We start from the raw sequence: 23,260 nt of genomic DNA, 5'->3' as shown, positions 1-23,260 counted from the left end.
TTAAATTTCTGCCAGACATTGTAGATACCACATTACTGAGTGGCTTGATTTTGTTATTTTCCTCTCAAGAGTGTTGACTTTTCTTCTGGCAGACAGTTAATTTACTTGGAGATCATTTTGTTCATTTTAGGAATGCTTTAAAGCTTTGCTAGGGTGTTTTTCTAGAGTAACCTTTATTCCAGGAATACACTAATCCTACTCCTAAAGTGTGACTTTTCTGGATTCCTTACTGAATGCCCAAGGTGTCCCATGAAGTCTCTCCTCTCTGGCTAGTAAGAATCCCAACTCTGCAAACACAGAATCTCCTAGTGCTGTGTGAGTTCTATAATCTCCGTTTATCTCACTGTTCCCTGGTAGTTGTTCTTTGTCCCACTAACATAGTGGAATCTCTCCCTGTGCATTTGCAGCTTTATATTCAGCCAGAGACTTAAGGAGAACTCTATACATATTTCTGGAGCTCCTTCTCTGCACAGATCCTTCCTCATTATTACCCAGCCTACTAAATCCAAGCTGCCTCACTAATCCCCAACTCCAATCTCTGTCTCCTCAGTTTAGCAAGACTGTTGTGGTCTGCTTTGGTTCCATCTCCTTGCACTGCAGTCCAGGAAGTATCTCCAGGAAGAAAACCAGGGTACTTGTAAATTTATTCTAATTTATTTTCTTTTCTGAAAAGTCTCAGTCCTGTGCTGCCTGTTGTCCATCATATGAAAACAGTTTTTCCTTAAGTTTTACAGCCATTTATCGCAGGAAAGCTGGTCTGACCAGACCTAGTTTTTGTCCATCTGTATGTCCATTTTGCCTATCAGTATCTGCGTACTTTCTGACTCTAATCTGCCTTCTTTCTTTTGCTCCTAGTGTTCTGGTAACTCATATCCCTTTAGACCACTAGTGCTCAGGACCCAATGTATCTATAGAGGTCAGGTGAAAAATACTTATATTTATCACCCGGTGGTGATAAATATTTATATTTATTACTCAATGACAAATACAAAACCCCTTCAGGAGTTGGAGGATGAAATGATACAATTCCATAGTTGAAAGACCACACTGATCTTTAGCAGGTGCTGTGGAATGACGCTATTTCTAAGCTCTTGATCATTTGTTCTTCTGAGCTTTTTACTACTATGACCTCAGCCCCTCTATATCTCCCACCCTGCTTCTGCAAAACTACTCAGGAAAGATAGCCAGCCTCTAGCTTCTCTTTCAGAAATTTTGCTCAAAAGCAAGCTGCCTGAGATATTTTGTCTCATAGTCTGGAGCCAAAGGAAATTTGGTCCTAAGACATTTGTTTAAAGCATGGCCCTTTTTAACAGGAATTTAAGTTGGCTGTTGCTCCTCTAATGGTTAAAAATCAAAGACGTACGCATTTGGGTAGGTTTCTGGGGTCTTCTGGTGCCTGTGTGGTGACATCGATGACCAAGATTGACATTTCCTTCCTGTGACAGTGGTGGATGATGTCCCTCGATAACTCTGCCCATTACCCTGGTAGCAGTCCTGGGCTACAGGAGTTTGTTCAGGTGGTACTGAAATTGAAATAGAAGAAATCAGTAAATAATGACTAGAACAGAGAAATATGTGAAATAATTATTACACAAACAGAATAGTCATCTCTGGGAATTAACACTCTTCTCTCTTACATATTGGCAGGCAGATGGCCATGCAAAGAAAACAATAGATCCATAACGTTCTAAAACTTTAAGGACCTAACTTTTTGGTAAATATTTAATTTAAAACTCAGAAAAAAATAAGCAGGGTAGAGTGCCTATAATTGGACATTGCACTTGTGTGCAAGCTGTCTTCTACGGATCTCCACTGGGAGATCACGAGAACAACTGGGCAGGTCTCCAGAAAGAGACACATTCATTGGTGTAGGCTGAAGGTGATGACAGGGTGACAGTGAGGAAGACATGAAAACCTTGTGCATTTCCCGAGACTCTTTGCTTATACAAAACCTCAAGCTGCTGGGGAGTGGGGCAGGAAATTGTCCTGCATCCAGGACTAAGGCAAAGATCTACTGCTTCTCGGGGAGGTGTAGGGGGAAAATCTTATTACCCTGGAGGAGGGGCAGAAAATTCTCTTGTGCCAGGATACTTCACCAACACAAAACAGAAGTCTGCTACTCTTCCACCCAAGACTCACTCCACATACAAGTTAGAGTTTAGCTCCATGGGAAGAAGGGGCAAGGATACTGAGAAACGTTACCTTCAAAGCCCAGGTGCACAGAGTCTATCTAAGGCTGAGGGTAAACCAGGAAGATAGAGAACGCCTACCTCCACCAAAATCTTAGCAGTGAGTAACAAGAAACAGTAGTCTATCACAAGGGTCAGGTTAGAAGTGTGGCGTGACCCCTCTCTGTGGTGCAGGCATGCATTGATGGCTAAAAATTGAGAAGGGATTAGGGATACTGAGAAAACTCTTCAGCACCCCATACCCTACTCTAAGCACAAAGTGATTGCACCCCATCACTGCAGGGATTTGAAACCTGTGGTTCACTTAAGGTAAAAGCAGCAACAAAACCCAAATTCCTTTTATCTGTTAATTATATCGATTCAATTATCCACATGACATACTGATAAAAGAAAAGGGTGCCCATTTCAAAGTGTAAATTATATTTGCTTCAAGAGTTATTGTTCCTCTACATATATATCCAGCATTTGATTAAAAATTACAAGACACACCAAAAAAAAAAAAAAAAGGAAAAAAAAAAGCCACTGTTGGGCTTCCCTGGTGGCGCAGTGGTTGGGAGTCCGCCTGCCGATGCAGGGGACACAGGTTCGTGCCCCAGTCCGGGAAGATCCCACATGCCGTGGAGCGGCTGGGCCCATGAGCCATGGCCGCTGAGCCTGTGCGTCCGGAGCCTGTGCTCCGCAACGGGAGAGGCCACAGCGGTGAGAGGCCCACATACCGCAAAAAAAAAAAAAAAGATATATCATCCAAACGTTAGTAAAAATAGAGCTCTTATGGCTGTATTCATTTCAGCGAAAGTAGACTTTAGAACAAAGACTATTTCTAGAGATAAGGAGAGATATTACATAATGATAAAGGGGTCGTTTCTCCAAAAAGACAACAATTCTAAGTGTGTCTGTGCCTGACAAAGAGCTCCAGAATATATAAAGCAAACACAAAACTGAAATGAACAGCTGAAGCTGGAAACGTCACCATTCATTTCTCAGTAAGCGATAGAACAGGAGACAGAAAATCAGTAAAGATTCAGAAGAGCTAAACAATACTAACCAACTTGACCTAATTGGCTTTTGTAGGACACTCTACCCAACAATAGCAGAAGCCAGATTCTGCATGTGAAACAGTCACCAAGAGAACCTTATTCTGAACCACAAAACAAGCCTCAACACATTGAAAATAAATGAAATCATAAGGCATGTTCTCTGACCACAACACAATGAAACTGTAAACAAAGCTACCGTACATTGTGCTACTACTGGAGTAGAAAAATACAGAGTGCATTGGAGCTCTCAGTAAGTGCTCATTGCCCTTGCTTACCTGGGGCATCCAAATGCTCTGTGGATAATGGAGAGGACTCACAGGATGGTATCGTGCAGTATTCCCACCTCACTTCACTGTTGGTTGTATAGCACCATGGACCTGTTTCTCCATCAGGGTTACGACAATAGTTTTCTTCCAAATTTCTGAAAAAGAAGTGACTGTGAGTTTGGTTTTCCAAAAAGGCTAAAGAAATAACAACGTGCACACGTGCTTGTTAATAGTGATGTTGGCTATGTATCCAGCTAATTCTCTAGAATTATACAAACTGAATAATGGGTGGGAACTTAAGCAGAGCAGGATTCCAGAGAATTATGGCACAGATGCTTCTCTTGGGTGAATGATTGAAATATATTCCTTGGTTGTGTCTAATGAAGCAAAATAGGTCTTTTCCCACAGCTTTGGGCACTGTGCTGTATGCTGGAAACACAATGGGTATTTTCTACACTGCCTTGCCTCCAAAAGTGTATGTCATAGCCCTGGAATTTAAATGTTCTCGAGCCTGACTGTACATTTAGTACAAATGTCAAAACGTTGCTGAAACCCACTCCGAGGTTACCGATTTAGTAGATCTACAATAGGGTCCAAGAATTTGCGTTTCTAACAAATTTCCTGATAATGCTGATGCCGCTGGCCTGGGAAACCACATTTTGAGAACCAGTGTTCTAGGAAAATCAGTGCTAAATTTCACTTCCCTTGCATGTGACTTGGCCAGTTTTCATTCCCAAATGCTGTAAGCCTAGGTTTCTATTGTCACTGACACCGAGGCAAAGTCAATGGGATTTCACTTTCCATCCAGCCAACCAGGAAGAGACCAGAGCAGACTCACCTGCAGGGAAAGTTTTCTGGGGTCCTGTTGTGCCTGTGAGGTGTCTGCTCACCCCAGCGTTGACAGGTGTGCCCAGATATGGTGACAGCCACTGTCCCTCCATAGTTTTCGCCTCTTCCCTTCAGACACTGATATCTTGGCCCAGAAGATGGTGGCGGTGTTGCTTAAATGGGAAAAATACATGACAATGAATGTTTTCCAAGTAAAGGATTCACAGATGGATATTATGGGGGAATGGATGGATGCAGGGAGCGTCAGCCTGTCTTCTTTTCCACTCATTCTCCAAGATATTGGCATTTGAAAATTTTTTATTGTATTTCAGAAGAAGTTGATGTGGTAGAATCGATGTTTCCAAGACCATCTCATGAGGAGCTCCTTCAGGGACAAGACCCTTGGAATAGATGCTTCTTTCTATATTCTGTTTTCTCTATATTCTCAGCTCATCACACACGCTAAGGATCAACATGTGTCACATCCCACCCCAAATCTGCACGTGTACCAACAATCTGACTTCCTTTATGAAGAATCAATTATTCATTAAGTAAACATAACTGGCTGACCCCCAATATTCCGCAAAGCCAAACAGCAGAGTCCATGGGAAGAAAGAAAATAGTGTCTCCAAGGAAAATGGTATGCAGTGAGAAGTCAAGAAATTCTTAAGACACACTGCCATATATAAAACAGGTAAACAAAAATTTACTGTATAGCACATGGAACTATATTCAATATCTTGTAATAAACTATACTGGAAAAGAATCGGGTGAAAAAGAATATATATATATGTATATATATATATCTATAACCAAATCACTTTGCTGTACACCCAAAACTAACACAATATTGTAAATCAACTATACTTCAATTTAAAAAAAAAAGAAAGTCTCAAGAAAAAAAAGAAGATGACAGAAAGAGAAACTGATGCTCATAAAGAAGGAGAGTACCGAGGCACTCCAGCATCCTGGAGGATAACCATCAGAGCGAAGAACAGGAAGCCGGCCCTCACGGCCTGCTAAGTCCTTTTTAACAGTCTCAGATGCCCTTGTTCAGTGCCTTGCTTCAAATTCTCATAGAAGGAAAATATTATAAAATTGTTGTTTCCAACTCATTCCTGCGAGGTCTCTACCGTTTCATCTTCTCCCCCGACCTCTCTTCTCCTGTTGCTCCCTCCCAAGTGGAGCATACTGAAAAACTGGACATCCAGAGACACCTCTTTGCTTACAATTAAAAAGAACTCTGGTTGATAATGAAACCCATGTACCAGAAGGCGTGGGTCTGATTTGCCTTTAGCACTAGAGAACCATAAGGGTCAGAGATGGCTCCCAAAAGCCTACATTCATCTGTACTCAAAAAAGGCAGAAGTCTCTGATACGGGACCAAGAAAACCCCATAGTAACTAGATGCTCTGATCAATTACCTACAGTATCCAATAAATTGTTTTAAAAGAGTAATCAGATATGGGAACATATGTATATGTATAACTGATTCACTTTGTTATAAAGCAGAAACTAACACACCATTGTAATGCAATTATACTCCAATAAAGATGTAAAAATAAAAATAAAAATAAATAATAAAAATAAAATAGAAAAAAAAAGAGTAATCACATCCCATGGAATTTATAGGGCAATTTTCAGGCATCACACTCAGGCACAGCACTCTTGATTCCAAGAGAAGAACAGGTAAAGATCCCTGAGGACTGGGTATGAGCATACTTACTACATCTTGGGATGTCACAGAATTCCCAGCGTTTGCTGGGATCGGTGGTGAAACACCATGGGCGGGGCTCCCCATCAGGGTTACGGCAGTAATTCATCTTCAGATTCTTGTTTGGAAATCTGAATGTGCAAGAAGGATTTTAACAGCACTGAACATTTACATCCACAGATGAGAATCATTTCAAATGAGCAAATATTGAGCACCTGCTGTGTGGTAGGCACAGTGGGGCGCCCAAGGAGGTGCCTGGATGAAGGTCACCCTCCATGTGACGACAATCTCATAAGAAAGATTAACCGAGTGTCCTAAGGATTGTTTTTCTAACAGTTTACATGTGCAGAAATCATAGAATGGGATCAACTTTATCATTTTGGCCATCTGGAAAACCGACGTAAGCCAACTCCAATTATTCAGCTGCAAATAATCGCAATTTTTAAAACACAAAGTACTTACTGGCTAGAGATAGTCATCTAGTAAACAGTACAGCCTAGAAGTTGGTGTCTTCCTTGTGTAAAGGAATTGTCCTTCTGATCTACCCGGTTCTGGTCCTGCTAGCCTTTAAGCTTATAGAAACTGAGACGGATAAGCTATGCTCCTTTGTGCAAGCCAGAGAGTCCCCTCAACAACAGGGACCCAGTGACTGAGGCTGTGAGATGCACGCCACGCCTCGTGCCCCTCTGGTCTCATTTCACGTCCCTTCCTGAGACCGTAAATGCTTAGTCAGGATGGACAGGGCAACCAGCAGTGGCTTAAGCAATCCTCTTGCAGGATTGCTTTCCTGAAAGTAAATTTACCCAGTTTCCTGAAAGTAAATTTACCCAATTCTGAGCCTTGAGGCTTTACTGTATTTCTTCTTTGAATACAGTAGGGAAAGGAAAATGGCAACAGCTGTGTTTTAAGACAGCTATTTGGAATGGAAGGTATAGAAATTCAGTGGAGCTGTTTTCTACACTGAAATATGTGACTTAGTCTCTTTGCCTATTAGTTTTTATAAGCCCCGTTATAATCCTATAGTCGTCATAGAAAGAAGAGAAAGACCGAAACAGCTACAGAGAGGGAGGTGTTTTAAGTACAATTAATGTGTACAATTAGGCACATTGTACAACTAATTAGAAGATGTAGAACATTGTACTGTAGAACTAATCATTACTTTCTAGATCAGGGACTCTTATTTCTATTATAGATTCATGATCCCCTTTGAGAAGCTAGTGAAAGTTAGGAATCCTCAACCCCAGAAAAATGTACTGATATAAATACACATAAAATGTTGAGGGGTTCACAAAGCCCTAAAGCCCATCCACAGATCATAGGCTAGGAAGCCTTGAATCTCATCAGTATGAAGGAAAAGGAAAGGAAGAAAGAGAAGAGGGAAATATTTGGAAAATACACAAGTGAGATGTATTTGTTTTTCTTAAATTTTAATGTGCCTACGAATTAGCCAGGAATCTGGTTATAAGGCAAATTCAGATTCAGTGGGTCTGAGATTCTGCATTTCTAACAAACTCCCAGATGATATCACTCTTCCATGGACCACATTTTGAGTAGTAAGAATGTATCCTTCATTTGCAGTCATGTGGGAAGATTCAAACTTTGAAATTCAAAAGCATCAGGTATGTTCACTTTTTGAGGAATGCTAAAATATCTAAATAACATTAAATTACCCATAACACTGCAGAGTCATAAACATCTAATTCCACTCCCAGTGAGACTTACTTGGCAGGAATGTATCCATGAGCATGTGGGCTCTGAGAGTCCCACGCTTGGCAATCAAGTCCAGACACGGTCTTGGAAATTTTGCCCTCATAATTTTCTCCACTGCAATGCATACATTCATCTGGGCAGAATGGACAAGAAGGAAAGGAAGAAAGAAACTGAAATGGATGAAGCGAAACAGAGTAAAAACTAGAATTCCACTAGAAATGTCTGATAACTTTGCCACTTGTTCGATGTACTTTTCCAACAATCACTTGGCAACCAAATTGGCAATAAAGGCTTAATTTTCTAATACAATCTATAACGTCATTCTCTTTTTCAAATGGTAAAATTAGTATATTTTGGTTGATACTTTCTCAACTATTATAGTCTTGACCAAATCCAGAAACTCCATAATGCCATGTCTTCAAAGTGGAATGTGTGGTCCTTGGTGGGCGGGAAGTGGGTGGGGGAGAGGTTGAACATAACCTCAGGAGTCGGTAAGTTCTCTACTAGAATTTTTTAATATTTGGGGTCCCCTTTCCAATAGCGGTCTTTAAAATTTTCTATGAAATTATTCTGATCGTATGGATAACTGCCAAATAAGCCAGCACCCTCTCAGGATTTTAGTGCTAGGGTTTTTGCTTTGCATGACCTCATGCAGGAACAATATTCACCTAAAGGGACAGTGCTTCTGTTTTTATATTATTGAGAAGCATGACTGGCTGTTTTTCTTTCTTACATCACTTAAAAATGGAAACTTTGGAATACTTGAAAGAACAAGGTGCAGCAAAGTAATATAAGACTTTAATTTTTACGGGGTAATAAGGAAAACAGAAGCAGACTTGATGCAAAAATGATGCTCTCATGTCAGTGAAGGGCCAAACGACCTCATAACATAGTGTACAAGCAAAGGATCCCCATGTCTGGAATAGACAAAGTGATGGGGAAGTGAGCCTTCACGTGGTACATACACTATCCATGTGGTTACACATATCTCACCCTTGTTCGTTCCCCCATTGCACCAATAAATATAGCCGGAAATGTGAAATGAACATTTTTCAATAGGATGTTTTAAATCTTTAGCATTGACTTTTGAGGTGCACTATTAAATTGATTGGTCCATTAAAATGACAGAATCCTGACTTTAAAACTGGTTCATTGCTTGGTTTCAATTAAACAACAAAGTCTACCATGTTAAATTAATATTGTGTATTTGAATTGTATTGATTTTGTGGTTTTATTTTAATGATTTAATTGCAAATATGTTTTTGGCTTTATACTGTGTCAGAGCTTTAAGCATAAGAAGTTTGCATCTAGAGTTTATATCTGGTTTTATATTAGTCCCTGTTGAAGTACATTTTAATAAAAATAACTTAGATCAATAATGGAAAATATGCAAAATTGGTCCTTTCCAAGAGGTCGTGTATTACTTGATTCTCTCAAACACAGCACTGATTGATTATTAATATCCCTGTAGAAAATTGATTTACAGCAAATTACTCCACAGACGAAGGGCAGATAGGAAAGCATTTTCTAGAGCCAGCCCTGACCTTCACATTCAGGAATGTCGCAGTAGTCATATCTCGTGCCTGGATCTGTGGTGTAACACCAAGGTCCCTTCTTATCATTGTCTGGGTTCCTGCAGTAGTTCTCCTCCAATCCCGCTAAAGGATATTTTTCAGGTGAAAACCTGTGGAGGATGAAAAAGAACCACTTTGACTATATTTTTAAAATCAGCATGTTATCAGCAAGGCAGGATAAGACACCCTCTCTTTCCCATCTGTGATTCGAGGTTGTGTCATCCAAATGCATTTCGGCTATGTGCTATAGCATTTGTGTCACCCAATTTTCAGTGTCTCTGCTGATAGCCTGCTTCCTTAGAGTAGCTAATATTACTATTATTACTATGTGGACAGCCAAGTCCTGGAAGTAGAGCCAAAGTGTCTTTATGCACAGTAGAAATACAAAGCCCTCAAAAGCCTGCCAAATTCACGATGCATTCCTAACACCTGCTTTTGTCAGTTGCCCTTCTCTCTGTAAAAGTAATAGAAGTTAACACCCTTTTGTCTGTGTGAACTCTGCACGAGGTATTACACTAAAATTTCTCTATACATTCTCTAATGTAGTCTTAATAAAAAATCCCTATCAGGAAGGTGTTATTATCCCCATTTTACAGATGAGAAAACTGAGGCACAGCCATGTGAAACAAATCAAATCTTGCCTAAGCTTGAGCAGTTAATAAGTAGTATCTCAAGGGTTTAAACTCAGATCTGTCTGATGCCAAATTCCACATCCTCTCTGAGATGCATCCAGAATTAATGGGAGACTGGGAGGATGGAGTGAAGCTCATTTTAAGAGATGAGTTGCTACATAGCAATAAGAAATTAGATTAAAAACCTAAGACTTGGGACTTCCCTGGTGACCAGTGGTAAAGAATCTGCCTTGCAATGCAGTGGATGCAGGTTCGATCCCCAGTCAGGGAACTAAGATCCCACATGTTGCGGGGTAACTAAGCCTGTGCGCCACAACTACAGAGCCCTGGAGCCTGCACGCCACAACTAAAGAGAAAAAACCCACATGCCACAACCAGAAAGAAGCCCGTGCACCTCAACGAAAGATCCCGCATGCCTCAACAAAGATCCCACGTGCCTCGACTAAGACCCGATGCAGCCAAAAATAAATTAAAAAACAAAAACAAAAACAAAAACCTAAGACTTAGAATCTGAAATGGTAGCTCTTGTTTCTGGTTCTTCTACGTACCTGTTTTTGGTAGATTTGGTCCTCCCGAGATCTCAGTTTCCTCATCTGCTGGGGTAGAGATGGCCTATATTCTCTCTAAGGCCCTTGACATTCCATGATTTGGCCATTTGGTTTAATCATTTTAACCTCAATAAGCCTTAATGTGCTGGGAATATGAGACCTGCCCATCTCATAGGGATGCATAAAGGCGATTGGTTTGGGTAGGGGAGGGGGAAGGGTCATAGACACTAAATTCCCACTTGATAAGCATTGTTAATGAGAACTTAATCCACCTAATACCATATTGGGCAAAGCACAAAAAGGATGACACTAAAATAAATAACAGGTAAGTTGCAAGATGATCTGTTTTTCACAATGTTGAGGTGAACACATGGTGTATTTGTTTTAGACTAATTCAGTTCTAAGCATAGTCATCTTTGGTCTTTTCTCAGCTTCAGCCTAGAATTCATGGTTTTATAGTTCTTTTTTATTGTTCTCAGTCTTCTAGAAAAGCATATACGCAAGAATGAATGGAAAGCAGCCATTGTCTGCTTTTATTCCATAAATAATCGAACGGTTCTGCCCCAGCATCAGGAAGGTTCTCCCCATACCTGCTATTCACATGTTCTGGTTTGAGTCAGAAGTAATGGAATCATTCTGAGTATAAGAGGTGAACACGGAGACGAAAGAGAAAGTCTTACTTGGGTGTGTGTGGAGAACTGTCACTCCATTTTTGACAGGCGACACCACTTTTTGTCTTGGCCATGGTCCCCCTGTAGTTCTTCCCATTTCCAGTCTTGCACTCTGAAAGATACACTGCAAGGAAGTTCAAACAGTGGTCAAACCCTTTCACAACAAGAAAAATCATGAAGAAGCCCTGCACTACTTGAACACATTGAGAGAAAGGACACCATTGCCCCCTATCTAAAAAGACAGTCTTTTACATCTAAGAGTTACAGTTAACTAAGCCACATGGGGCATTGATTCCTTTACTCAAAACTACCGCCCCTCCATGTGCCGGGCAGATGCTGGGTGCTGGGGATGCTGGAAACGCCATGAGTAGGAACCGCACAGGCCCTGCCCTCATGGAGCTTACATTCCAGTGGAGTCAGGGGGGCCAGTTACAGAAAGTAATCAAGAACACAGATTGTGAAATAGACAACCTTGTGGTGACACATGTAACAGAGAAAATAAATAGCATCATGAGAAAGTGGATGGAAAAGGGGATGGGGGTTTCTTCACAAGGTGGGCAGCAGGTTTTCAGAGGCTGAAAGAGATCCAAGCCACTTCTACTTTTGGAAGGTCCCAGTAGTATTTTAAATATGAAAAAATGTCAAACAGGGTGATATGACTGTGGTCTACTTTCAATGTTTACAGAAGGTGCTCGCAACCAGCCTCCACTTAACCAACGCACCGGTTGCCCAGTGGACCCCATCCTGCCTTTAAAACACGCTGCCAGGTGCCCACCTGTGGCCCACATGTGGCAGGGTGGGCATCTGTGGCTGGCAGGCCACTTTCGGGTGTGCCCACCCACTCTGTTCCTACCAGTTAGGTTATATGCTTACCAAGAATCAGTTGCTTTTATTTCCAAAACTTTTTATACAGCTCTATTTGATTACAGATGATCTAAACTGAGAAATAAATGGGGGGAAAATGGAGCTTTTTTAAAAATTAAGTTGAATGGTTTCAAGGACTTGAAAGAGTTGAATAGTTTATTTTATTTTATTTTATTTTATTTATTTTTTTATACAGCAGGTTCTTATTAGTTATCTATTTTATACATGTTAGTGTATATATGTCAATCCCAAACAATAGCTATTGTTGATTGAGCACCTGTCAAGAGCTCGGTGCCAGCTTCTTTATATTTATTCATCATAATCCCTGCAACAAATCTGTGAGGCTGGAATAAGCCCAACATGCATCTCTGCACAATGCTTTGTTGCCTCTTGTTCCATTACAAACTCTCAGTAGGAAACAGTAGTGTGGAACAGGCAAAAAAAGAGAAATGGAACCCATGGTGTAGTAGGGAAAAACAAATCTAATTCCATATTGGATCTGTTTCTTTAACTTTTGTATTCTGTTGCTTTTGCTACAAGTTAAGAATGTTGCCTATAGCCTGAAATATATAGGATAGCCCATTCTCAAGGCTCTGACCTCTAAAGGTATAACACTTTTCCATTCACATAGGGACCAAAGGTTGCAGAACAGAGAATAACACTTATCTCGTTGGAGGTTTATAGGAACATTGTGACGGGACTTATGTGGCCAGCTGCAAGAGCAGAGGCTTCCTACACCAAGAAGTCTGCAGCAACCAACCTCACCCCCTCCCCTTTTAGCATAAAAGAAGCCTGAATTCTAATCAGGGAAGATGGTCCTTTGGGACACTAGTCCACCATCTTCTTGGTTGGCTGGCTTTCTGAATAAAGTCTCTATTCCTTGTCCCAGCAAATCATCTCTTGATTTATTGGCCTGTCCTGCAGGTAGCAGGACTCGAGTTGAATAGTTTTAAAAATTGTCATCGTATCCATTGACAGCAGTCCATTCATATAGTTGATATGAGTTTGAAGAGAAGGACACTAATTATCGTAGACAAGTCACTAGAGTGTGGTTTATGCAAAAAATGTACCAGATAACTCCTGTTGGTGGCCCCAGGTTCAAAGAAAAAAAGCCTCTGCTTTACATCAAAAGATGCCAATGTAAGCTTCCGTTTTCGATGAAAATATAAAATATTTAAGGTATATTTGTGTCATCTTTTATGATCCCCACTTTAGCCAAGTTTTTAAATTAATCAATCAATTATCTGGGGAAGGGACTTCTAACACACCTATAGCAGCTACTGCTTTAAACCCAACGCTCTATATAAAGATTGCAGATATATCTTCATTGAGATATATTATTATAGTAGATATATTACACTTATCAAAAAGGTAAACTCAAGGTACTTTGGAGCCCAGGGGTCAGGGGAGACTTTTCAAAGGAGGAGATGCTTGAGCTGAAATCTGGGAGGTGAGAAGGAGCCGGAAGAACAGAGGAGGGTCCAGGACGAAGAGGTGTGTGCTTGCCCTGCTGGAGGGGGGGCAGATTTAAGCCCCTCACATGAGGTAGACTTAAATAATACAGGGCCCTGCAGCAATTGTTGAGTATTTCGACTGTCTTCTAGGGCACTAAAGGTTTGAAGCAGGGAAGTTACAGACCAGCCGCTGCAGTGGCGCAGCCAGTGATGATGACGGCTTAGACCCAAGTAGCAGCAGTGCCATGGTGGCAAAAGTAGAGATGTAACTAATTTGACACTGACCGTTCCCAGAAACACCCTGGCAGGTAATTTAACAGTGGGTCAATATTCCACAGTAAAGAAACAAGCACCAAAAAATGACTGATTTTTGACTTTTGACCTCTCTTTTATTTGTATGTACCCACCAGAGTTTATATAACCTTTTGCTCCCTTCCATCACCTTGAAAACAGGCAACTCTTCAATTATCCAAACTAAGCCTAGCGGTCACCCCCATGATCCTCTGGTTAACAATTTACAAAGGACATGTTTAAATGTTAGCATTTTGCAGAGAGTATCCCACCAGCCTTTTAAAAAATCTGACAGACAGTGGGTAATCCCATATATCTCGTCCTTTACTATTGGTAAGAACTAGTAACATCAACAGATAAACTTCAGATTTAATCTGCACTTTAGACTCAAGGATAAGAGCTAAACAGTGGGCTGGAAGTGTGTATAGCAGAGGCACAGATAATTAAACCTAAGAAGAGGAACCAATGTGTAGATAAAATCCTAACCTTAAAAAGCACTTCTCAAAATCTTATTTAGAGTTTTGTAGGGAAACTAGAATGTTGTAAGCCATTGTCAAGAATCAGTGAAATAGGGTGTTTCTGGTTGAGTTCAACACCTCTGATACAGAATATTTGGAGAGCAAAATTGTTATCAAAATAGTCTTAATACCTCGCCAGCAACAGAGAATAGGAAATAGTTTTGAAAGCATCATTATTCACTTCAATCTTCATACAGACTTAATGAACGTTTACACATCTTAGAAGACATGCAACTTCTGTAGGAATCTAGGCCACACGTGACAACGAAAGATCTACAGTTTTCAAGGAAACTATGGAAAAGGAACTGCAACTTCTGCACATTTTCAAAAGACACCATTCCAGAGTCTAAGGGAAATAGACCATGACTGAAAAAAAGTGGAACATGTAAGAGTAAAACTAAGGATATTTTCTCTATTCAAATGTTACTGCAGATTGAAAACACCTCAGTTTTGCTATTTCTCCAGGCTTCAGACCAAGGACCATGGTCCCTGCAGAACAAAAAACCAAGATCATAAGAAACCTGTAGACTCTCCCTCTTCTCCTTAAAAATAAAATAAAATTTTCAGTATCTTCTTTTCAGGGTCATAGAGGCGGAAGTGATTTTGTACATCCAGTCCCTTTGTTTTTACACCAAGAGAAATGAAACTTAAAAGGTGAAGTCATATATACAGGTTGACGTAGTGGGTTAGTGGCCAAATCTTCTGACTCCAAATTCAATTTCACTACACCATAGTGCCTCCATTTGCTGGTCTGATAAATTACAGGTGTTAAACGGGCTGGGGGAGGGAAGGGGGAGGGGAATGGGGAGAAGGAAGAAAACATTGTACGTACTTCTCTTCTCAAATAAAACGACATCCCTCATCCTAAGGACTGGGGACAACTTGCTGTTTTCAGCCATTATCACACATTGTTGCTCTTTACTGTGATACTGGAATGCCCTGCAGAAGAGAATCAGAAAACACAAGTCTTTTCCTTTATTTAAGGAAAGCAAAGATTTATTAATAAGGAAGAGACTAAAGATAACTCTCTTGATGAATCACAGAGCTCAGACTTTGTTACTTCCAATTCAACCTGGCACTGTATCAATGAAGTATCGTCAAAGGAGGCAACATGGTAGCTACTCTTGTTTTCTTCTACCTTTACCTTCTCCCCCTCCAAATTGTCTCTCCCCCCCAACCCCGTTTCAACTGCTTCATTCTTTCTTCACTCGTTTTCTTAATGAAGTGCCAGAATATTGGCTTTGTGCTGGAAAGAAGCAACTGAGTGTTTTAAACCCATTCCTGAGAGGGCCCACATGGACTCCTGTAACTTCCCCTTGACTACGTCTCTGCATTCTACTCCCTTCCCCCTCATACCTCCCTGCACTGTACCTCAGTCCTGCATGGATGCTGAGCCTGGCATCAAAGCCGTCCATGGCTTCCTTGCCTGTCCCATCTCCTGCGTGAACCTTTGCTTCAGCTGACTTGGTCCTTTCATCATCCCTCTCACAGGTGCCCAGCCATGCTGGCCTCTGCCTAGAATCCCTCCCACGTGGTCAGTATTTACCAGGATCTCACCCTTCAAAGCCCAGCTCAGTTCCCACCTCCTCCCCGGGCCTTCCCTGGTCATCTCCACTCTCAGGATTGTTCTTTCCTCTGAATCTTCATAGAGCACGTATTGATTATGTCATTTATCAATGTCTCGCATTGGCTGTTTTTTTTAATTTTTGTATTTTATCCAGTTTCTGTGACTACACCATAAATTCAAAAGGGCAAGCACTGGCTTTTGTATCTACACAAAAATCTATCATATATACTGATATATATATATATATATATATATATCCCCATGTACCGATCACTGTATCAACGCTTTGTGGCTCCTTAGGGTCTAGGACACTTCCAGTCACATGATCCTCAATAAATATTTATCAACGATAATGTTAAAAACTAGAGCTCAGGGCTTCCCTGGTGGCACAGTGGTTGAGAGTCCGCCTGCCGATACAGGGGACACGGGTTCGTGCCCCGGTGCGGGAAGATCCCACATGCCGCGGAGCGGCTGGGCCCGTGAGCCATGGCCGCTAAGCCTGCGCGTCCGGAGCCTGTGCTCCGCAACGGGAGAGAGGCCACAGCAGTGAGAGGGCGTGTACCGCAAAAAAAAAAAAAAAAAAAAAAAAAAAAAAGAAAAGAAAACTAGAGCTCAGAACAATAGCTGCCGATGTCATGTGTAAAAATAAATAACTTCCTTTGGGGGCATTTTTCTAAAGGGGACACTAATTAACAAGAAACTGTATGGTTTCAGATACAGAGAGCAAATACAGATTCCAAACTCCAATCCCATGAAATTATTCTTTCCTCTTAAATCCTATTTTCGTTGATAAATCCCTGAGCAAATTTCTCGTGATCAACGTAATAGCGTCTCAAGCAGCAGGATTTCTGCGTAGGCACAGTGACCAAGGAAATACCTGCAAATGAAGTCTCTTTCCTCCTCACACTTTGTTGCACATTCTTCTATGCCTCCTGTCACCAGGTGCTTCCGAGTCAAACTAAACAGGGAAGCTCCCCGGGTATTTACATAGTCATCCAGGGGGTCTCCGAGACCTACAAATGGAAGATAAAAGTGGGACAACTGATAAATGCATCAACACCATTGTTTAATTCTCATGAATTTGTAAACTATTCACTTTGCATCAACGAAGTAAAACTGGCTGCTCCATTGGAAGCAGAATGGGTGGCTGTGAATAAAAATGTTTAATCAGGAAAACAGTTCCACGAATAGATGGCACTATGTTAAAAGATCAACTGGATTGTTAGGTTAACAGATTAGAACTACTTAGCAACTTCCATGTTACTACGTTAATGGGTATGAAACGTTAAATAAGAAAAAATTTGACCTGTTTGCTAGTAATTGCATGTCATGATGGAACAGTAAGAGACAACCAAGGGCAACTTTTGATGTTGATTTGTCCATCCCTGGGTATAAATAGAAACTGGAGGCCACTATTCGATTTCCTACAGTGCAAACTTTAGTTGTGGCACTGTCACTTAAACTGATGGGATAAGCATTCTCTGAATGGCTCCACCACAAGATACAAAAACTTTGGTGAGTTGATGATGTCGAGAATAAATAAGAGCTGGACTAAAGCTTGACCATCATACATCGTCATTTTTATACTGGACTTAGTAGAGTGACCCCTCACTATTTATTAAAGAGACATCATTTCTGCCAAGAGGATGACAGCTTTCTGGCATTTCTGAGGAAACTGTACAACAGCAGAGCCCGGGACAAACAATGGCCTTGATTTTCCTTGGACATAAAATCTGAGGCAAAGAGTCCGTTTGAAGGTCGCTCTGCCCCCTTGCTGCTGCAGAGGGTGGCCGGGGGCCTCAGCCACGTTCCCACCGCAAGGCTACAAAGAGTCCTCCTGAGATACGTGGTGCCTGAGATAGCTGTGGCAGCTTTATTCCAAGCCTGGAGACTCAGCCTCTATCCTTTTGGGATGGAATGCCAGCCGTTTTCATAGGGTGAGGGGCTAAAAGAGGTTAATTTAATGGAGACAGCAAAGTTTCCTAAAGTTTGCCTAAATGGGATTAGGCAACCTGGCAACTTTGACCACGTTGAGGGGAGGGGTGGAGATCAAAGCCAGGGTGAGCGTGTTGAAGAGTCACAAAGAGAGGCGGTGGGAACAGCAGGGAAGACAAGTCTCTGCAGAAATCTGGCTGTGAAAGGAGCATTTCCTAGAGGCCATATGGAATCTCAGACATTTTAAAAAAATTTGTATTGAAATATAGTTGATTTACCATGTTGTGTTACTTTCAGATGTAGAGCAAAGTGATTCAGTTATACATATATATTCTTTTTTAGAGTCTCTTCCATTATAGGTTATTACAAGACATTGAGTAGAGCTCCCTGTGCTATACAGTAGGTCCTTGTTGGTTATCTATTTCATATATAGTAGTGTGTATTTGTTACTCCCAACCTCCTAATTTATCCCTCCCTCCTCTTTCCCCTTTGGTAACCAGAAGTTTGTTTTCTATGTCTTTAAGTCTATTTCTGTTTTGTAAATAAGTTCATTTGTATGATTTTTTTTTTAGATTCCACATGGAAGGTATATCATAGGATATTTGTCTCTGTCTGACTTACTTAGTGTGATCAGCTCTAGGTCCTCTCAGAAATTTTTGAAGATGAGACATTCTAGAGCATGTTTGGGTACTGATGAAAATTATCTAGTGGGAAGGGTCATGAAGGGTCAGATCCTCATTCCCAGAAGGGCCATCCCTTACCACCTGAAAACACACACGCCACAAGGGCGTGATGCACTTTCCTAGATTAAGACAGAGCTGTTTTTGGAGCCCACCCTCTCCCTGCCTCTGCTCTTCCTTCCTCGACCTGAGATTCTCCAAACTGGAAGGATGGATGGTTCCATCCTTGACTAGGAAGTTGACTGATGTAGTTTAATACACCAAAAAAGCACTTGATACATGTATCAAGAGATTATAGAGAAATAGATATTTTAGACCCATACCCATGTCGTCATCCTGTATTTCTCCTCCCAATTTGCGCTCTCATTTCCAGGAAGCATTGTACTTTGGTAAATCCTATAGATCAGGATGTGACTTTACAAACAAACACAAGAACTCTATAAAGTATATCCTGTAAAGACTGAAATTAGATCTTTTGAAGAGTTCTTAGAAAGTAGAGCAGGCCGGGGTGTAAATGATATCAAAACAAGAAAATTTCCATTTTTACCACCCTTTCATTATGTTATGTTAGTATGTTTCATAGCATATAGCTGCTGAGACCCACCTTAGGAGGTGATACACCAAAGAAATATCCCAAAAGAGAATAATTTTTTTTTCTTTTTACTTTGAAAAGTTTTCCCCCAATAATTTCTTTCTTTAATTCCAGGGATCATGTGACAACGTGGTGTAATACACTTTATTTATTGACCAAGAAATATTAGACAAATTTTTTTAGTAACAAAAGTATTTTTATATTCTATGCTGAATGTACATGTATACTGGTACCAAAACAAGTATATTTTATTAATAATGTGGGTTTGGTTTTTTTTTAAATCATGGTAGTGTGTATATGTACATCCATCCTTGTGTGTTTGAAAGAAAAGACTTTGTGGTTTGTGAAATGCAAACTGCTTATCCACCTCTCACTGAGAACAGCTGTAAAAGGAGATTTTTTTTCCTCTCCCTGGTCATTTCAGTGCACTGGAAAGATGAAACACTTCTACGGAAAGACAGAGTAAATGCCTTCCTTTCAAAAAGAGCTTACGCAAGTCTTTTTCCCCCTAGGTTGGTGAAGACATATGTTAATCCTGCTGCAGAGAAGTCTGTTCTAACATTTGGGTGTGTCCCACTGTATCCAGAGTTCCAGGTCCCGCTTCCCATAGACTAAAATAGAGTGTGCACAAAAAAATAAAAAATAAAAAAATAATAAAATAGAGTGTGCACCCCTGCGCCACTCCCCACAACCATTTCCCATGAAAACCTCTTTTTGCAACCTTCTGCTGTTTTTCCTTTGCTATTTCTTTAGATGGCTCCACTAAATTCAAATGTATTTGACTCTAATTTAAAGTACAGCTCGTAAAATTTTATCTGGCTACTTATAAATTGAATTTCAAGTATCTATACATTGTTTATATGAAGAACCACTAACATAATGTATGATTGCGCTTATAAGAAATGTCCAAAACAGGCAAATCAGAGACAGAAAGTAGATTAGTGATCGCCAGGGGCTGGGTGGGGATGGAGGTTAGGGAGAGGGGAGAAGAGGGGTTGGAGGTGACAGCTAAGGGGTGTGGAGTTTATTTGGGGGATAATAAAAATGTTCTAAAAGGTATTGTGGTAGTTGCATAACTCTGAATACTGAAAACCTTTGGATTGTATGCTTTAAATGGATGAATTGTATAGTATGTGAATTATATCTCAATAAAGCTGTCAAAAAAAAAAAAAAGAACTACGAAGACATGCTTAGAATATTTTAACAAAGGTTTAAGCAAAGTTGAAAAAGTGAGAAGAAGCATCAGGTTCCTTCTCAGAAAGCCCTGGCTAAAGTCCTAGTTTCTGGGAGTTTGGTCAATAGGCAAATAACGTGATTTTCCTAAGGACAGGTTTCCTCATCTATAAAATGGGTATAAATCTACTATAATACCTATGGTATCAGCTAAATAAGCTGGACTTCGTAAAGGACACACATATATGCATATATGAATAAAAATGTGCCCAGCCTACCTCAGGTACTCAGTGGAGATTTGTTGAATTATTGTATGGACATCATCCTGCAAATCGATGCCTGTGATTTCTCCAGGCATAAGAAGCAAACTTATATGTATGGAAAGCCTTCCTTAAGTCATAAAAAACAGAGAACAGGTCAACACAACCACAGACTGGTCAAAGAATATGGTCAGAGATATTTCATTGTTTACATTTGAAAGTCAGAAAAATATGACACCTTAACAAAAATGGTCTACATTAAGCAGACTAAGAACCAGGCAAAGAGACTAAGAACTTTTGGGGTTGTTAGCTACCCGAGCTATTTCTTTTCTAACTAAAATAACCATCATGTGGGCTCCATCTTTTAGACTGAAAACGTCATTCATTATTTTCTCTGCCCACTTGTCTCCAGTATTCCCATGAGGGAAACGAAACACTTCTTGAAGATTTCCTCACTCTTAGATTGTGACCTGGGAATCTCACGAGTCAAAAGCTAAATTCAACAAGTTGCACATGAAACCATCATGGATCTATTTTTAATACATTGCTAGGAAAAAATATATTGATTAAAGTGAAAAAATCTCTATGTCTTACCTGATTTCAGAAATAAAAGAAGTAGAAGGACCACCTCCTTATGTTCCATTTTGGGACTGGCCAGCAGTGTCTGGAAAACAGTGTGTCCCAATCCTAAGATGTTATTGACTTACATGAGAGGAAATGCACCCACAAACAAGATAATCAAATGGAGTTAATTATTCTCTTGGAGGCCCATGGCCACTGTGCTCTGAAGTGTTCAAACATTACCTTGACAGGAGGATCTTACAAAATGTTTGAGAGCGGAGTCTGCAATAGATGCTGGGAAGTGGTGGAGGCTGCCCGCCCCCTCGGCTGCCCCACACTGCCTCCTGCTTCCGTCCTTGCCGCCAGCCCATCATCTTTCCCACTTACTCTTCTTTCCTTCCCTCTTATTTCACTCTCTTTCTTTTGGGTGAAAAAAAAATTACAACAATAGCTAACATTTGCTGAGGACTTTCCTATGCCAGACCTTCTGCATAGTTTCATCCAACCGTCCAAACAATATTATTATCATCCCCACTTCAGATGAGGCGACTCAGGCTGAGAAGGTTTAACTTTCCCAAGGTCACTTAGCTCACAAGGGATGAAGCCAATGGACAAAATCTATTTGGCCTCAGATTACAGACTTAAGCTAGAGCATCACTATTAACATCTCCACATCGTACCAGTGTAGAAATCACTACGTAAGTTACAATATTTCATTATTATCAAACTTTACGTCCAATGGACTCATATGGTTTCCATGATTATAGATGATGTTATAAAATGTCGATCTTTTCCCCCAATGAATTCACGGTGCATTATAGTCTCATCCTCATGAAATAAAGCAAGAGTGGGAAAATTAAGTTTAAAGAATGTCTTGATTTTAATTGTTGATTCTGTAGTTTGCCCTGGCTTTAGGCTAGAATGACCAGGTAGTACATGCTTTAAAACTCTTACATGAGTGTTCAATAATATTCAGGAATTGGCTCTATTTTAATTGTGAAAGAAGAACTCAAAACACTCCTCTCTCCATGCTATGAAATTCCTTTCTATAAATTAACCAGCAAAACGTAGAGGTGGTCACCAATCGTCTTGGATGGACCCTCCTGCAGAATTGCATGGGGTTGAAGTACTGTGTGTGCAGAATTCACAAGAACAGAATGTGCTGGAGAGCAAGATGGTAGCACCATCATGAGGGGCTGGGAGGACCTGGCACATTTCCTGTTTTTCCACCATGTCCCAGCTTTCTCCCCTCCCTCTCACCTAGTGGCCCAGTTTATTCAAGGGGACACAAGGTGGAAGCAAGTTGAGAAATCAGCCTTGGGAAGACTTTTTGTCTTAACGTATCTGAAATGTCTCTTAGGGGAATTATGTTGGTGTGTTTCAGAAAATACTTTGGGGGAGAAAACAGACTCTGGCAATACATGATGTTGCCACTACACATTTACTTCCACTTAAAATACTTTAGAACTGCCTCATGGATAAGGCACCTCAGGAACAATGCTATCAGAAATTCTACATCTGCATAAACATCCTTTTCCTGTTTTGTTTTGTTTTGTTGATATGGATGGTAGTGGTACGCCTTTTGCCCCCTTTCCTCTTGGAAGCTTCTAGAATATATTTGGTTCTACAAATGTTATTTTGTTTAATTTATTTAATTTATTTTACTTTTGGCTGCACTGGGTCTTTGTTGCTGCCTGCAGGCTTTCTCTAGCTGCGGCCAGTGGGGGCTACTCTTCCTTGTGGTGCGTGGGCTTCTCATTGCAGTGGCTTCTCTTGTTGCGGAGTACAGGCTCTAGGCACGCGGGCTTCAGTAGTTGCAGCATGCGGGCTCAGTAGTTGTGGCTCGCGGCTCTAGAGCGCAGGTTCACTAGTTGTGGCGCACGGGCTTAGCTGCTCCACGGCATGTGGGATCTTCCCGGACCAGGGGAAGATCGAACCCATGTCCCCTGCATTGGCAGGCGGATTCTTAACCACTGCGCCACCAGGGAAGCCCTTACAAATGTTATTTTGTGAATGAGGTTGCCCTCCAATGTCCTTTTGACTATGTATTCTTCACCACCTTCTCAATACATCAGCACCACGAGAACACAGGTAAACACAAAGCAGAGTTTGGCTATTGTGCCCCCTATTCTGTCATGTGTAAAGAGAAGAGGAAAGAGGAATGTGTTGCTTAGGTGTAGACAGTGTGGATGGATA

At 40.8% G+C, this 23,260-nt stretch overlaps 1 protein-coding gene across 4 annotated transcripts in view; it reads right to left on the bottom strand.

Annotated features, from left to right (window-relative positions):
- Positions 1 to 21,152, bottom strand: part of PLG (plasminogen) — a 42,614-nt gene extending 21,462 nt beyond the window's left edge. For 3 of the 4 annotated variants that reach the window (XM_060114826.1, XM_060114827.1, XM_060114828.1), the window contains exons 1-10: positions 21,098 to 21,146; positions 16,741 to 16,876; positions 15,129 to 15,235; positions 11,179 to 11,293; positions 9,289 to 9,428; positions 7,757 to 7,877; positions 6,047 to 6,165; positions 4,331 to 4,493; positions 3,502 to 3,647; positions 1,364 to 1,523 (exon numbers count right to left, since the gene is read on the bottom strand). In XM_060114826.1, coding sequence (XP_059970809.1) covers positions 1,364 to 1,523; positions 3,502 to 3,647; positions 4,331 to 4,493; positions 6,047 to 6,165; positions 7,757 to 7,877; positions 9,289 to 9,428; positions 11,179 to 11,293; positions 15,129 to 15,235; positions 16,741 to 16,876; positions 21,098 to 21,146 — 1,256 coding nt within the window. Of the gene's footprint in view, positions 1 to 1,363; positions 1,524 to 3,501; positions 3,648 to 4,330; positions 4,494 to 6,046; positions 6,166 to 7,756; positions 7,878 to 9,288; positions 9,429 to 11,178; positions 11,294 to 15,128; positions 15,236 to 16,740; positions 16,877 to 21,097 lie in introns of all 4 variants that reach the window. The other variant, XM_060114829.1, reaches the window with a different exon arrangement.
- Positions 21,153 to 23,260: the final 2,108 nt, after the last annotated feature.

Source organism: Mesoplodon densirostris, chromosome 12 (assembly GCF_025265405.1).
Source record: "Mesoplodon densirostris isolate mMesDen1 chromosome 12, mMesDen1 primary haplotype, whole genome shotgun sequence".
NCBI classification, from domain to species: domain Eukaryota; kingdom Metazoa; phylum Chordata; class Mammalia; order Artiodactyla; family Ziphiidae; genus Mesoplodon; species Mesoplodon densirostris.
The sequence above is the reverse complement of the archived record's forward strand: the minus strand, read 5'-3'. Positions and strand labels throughout refer to the sequence as shown.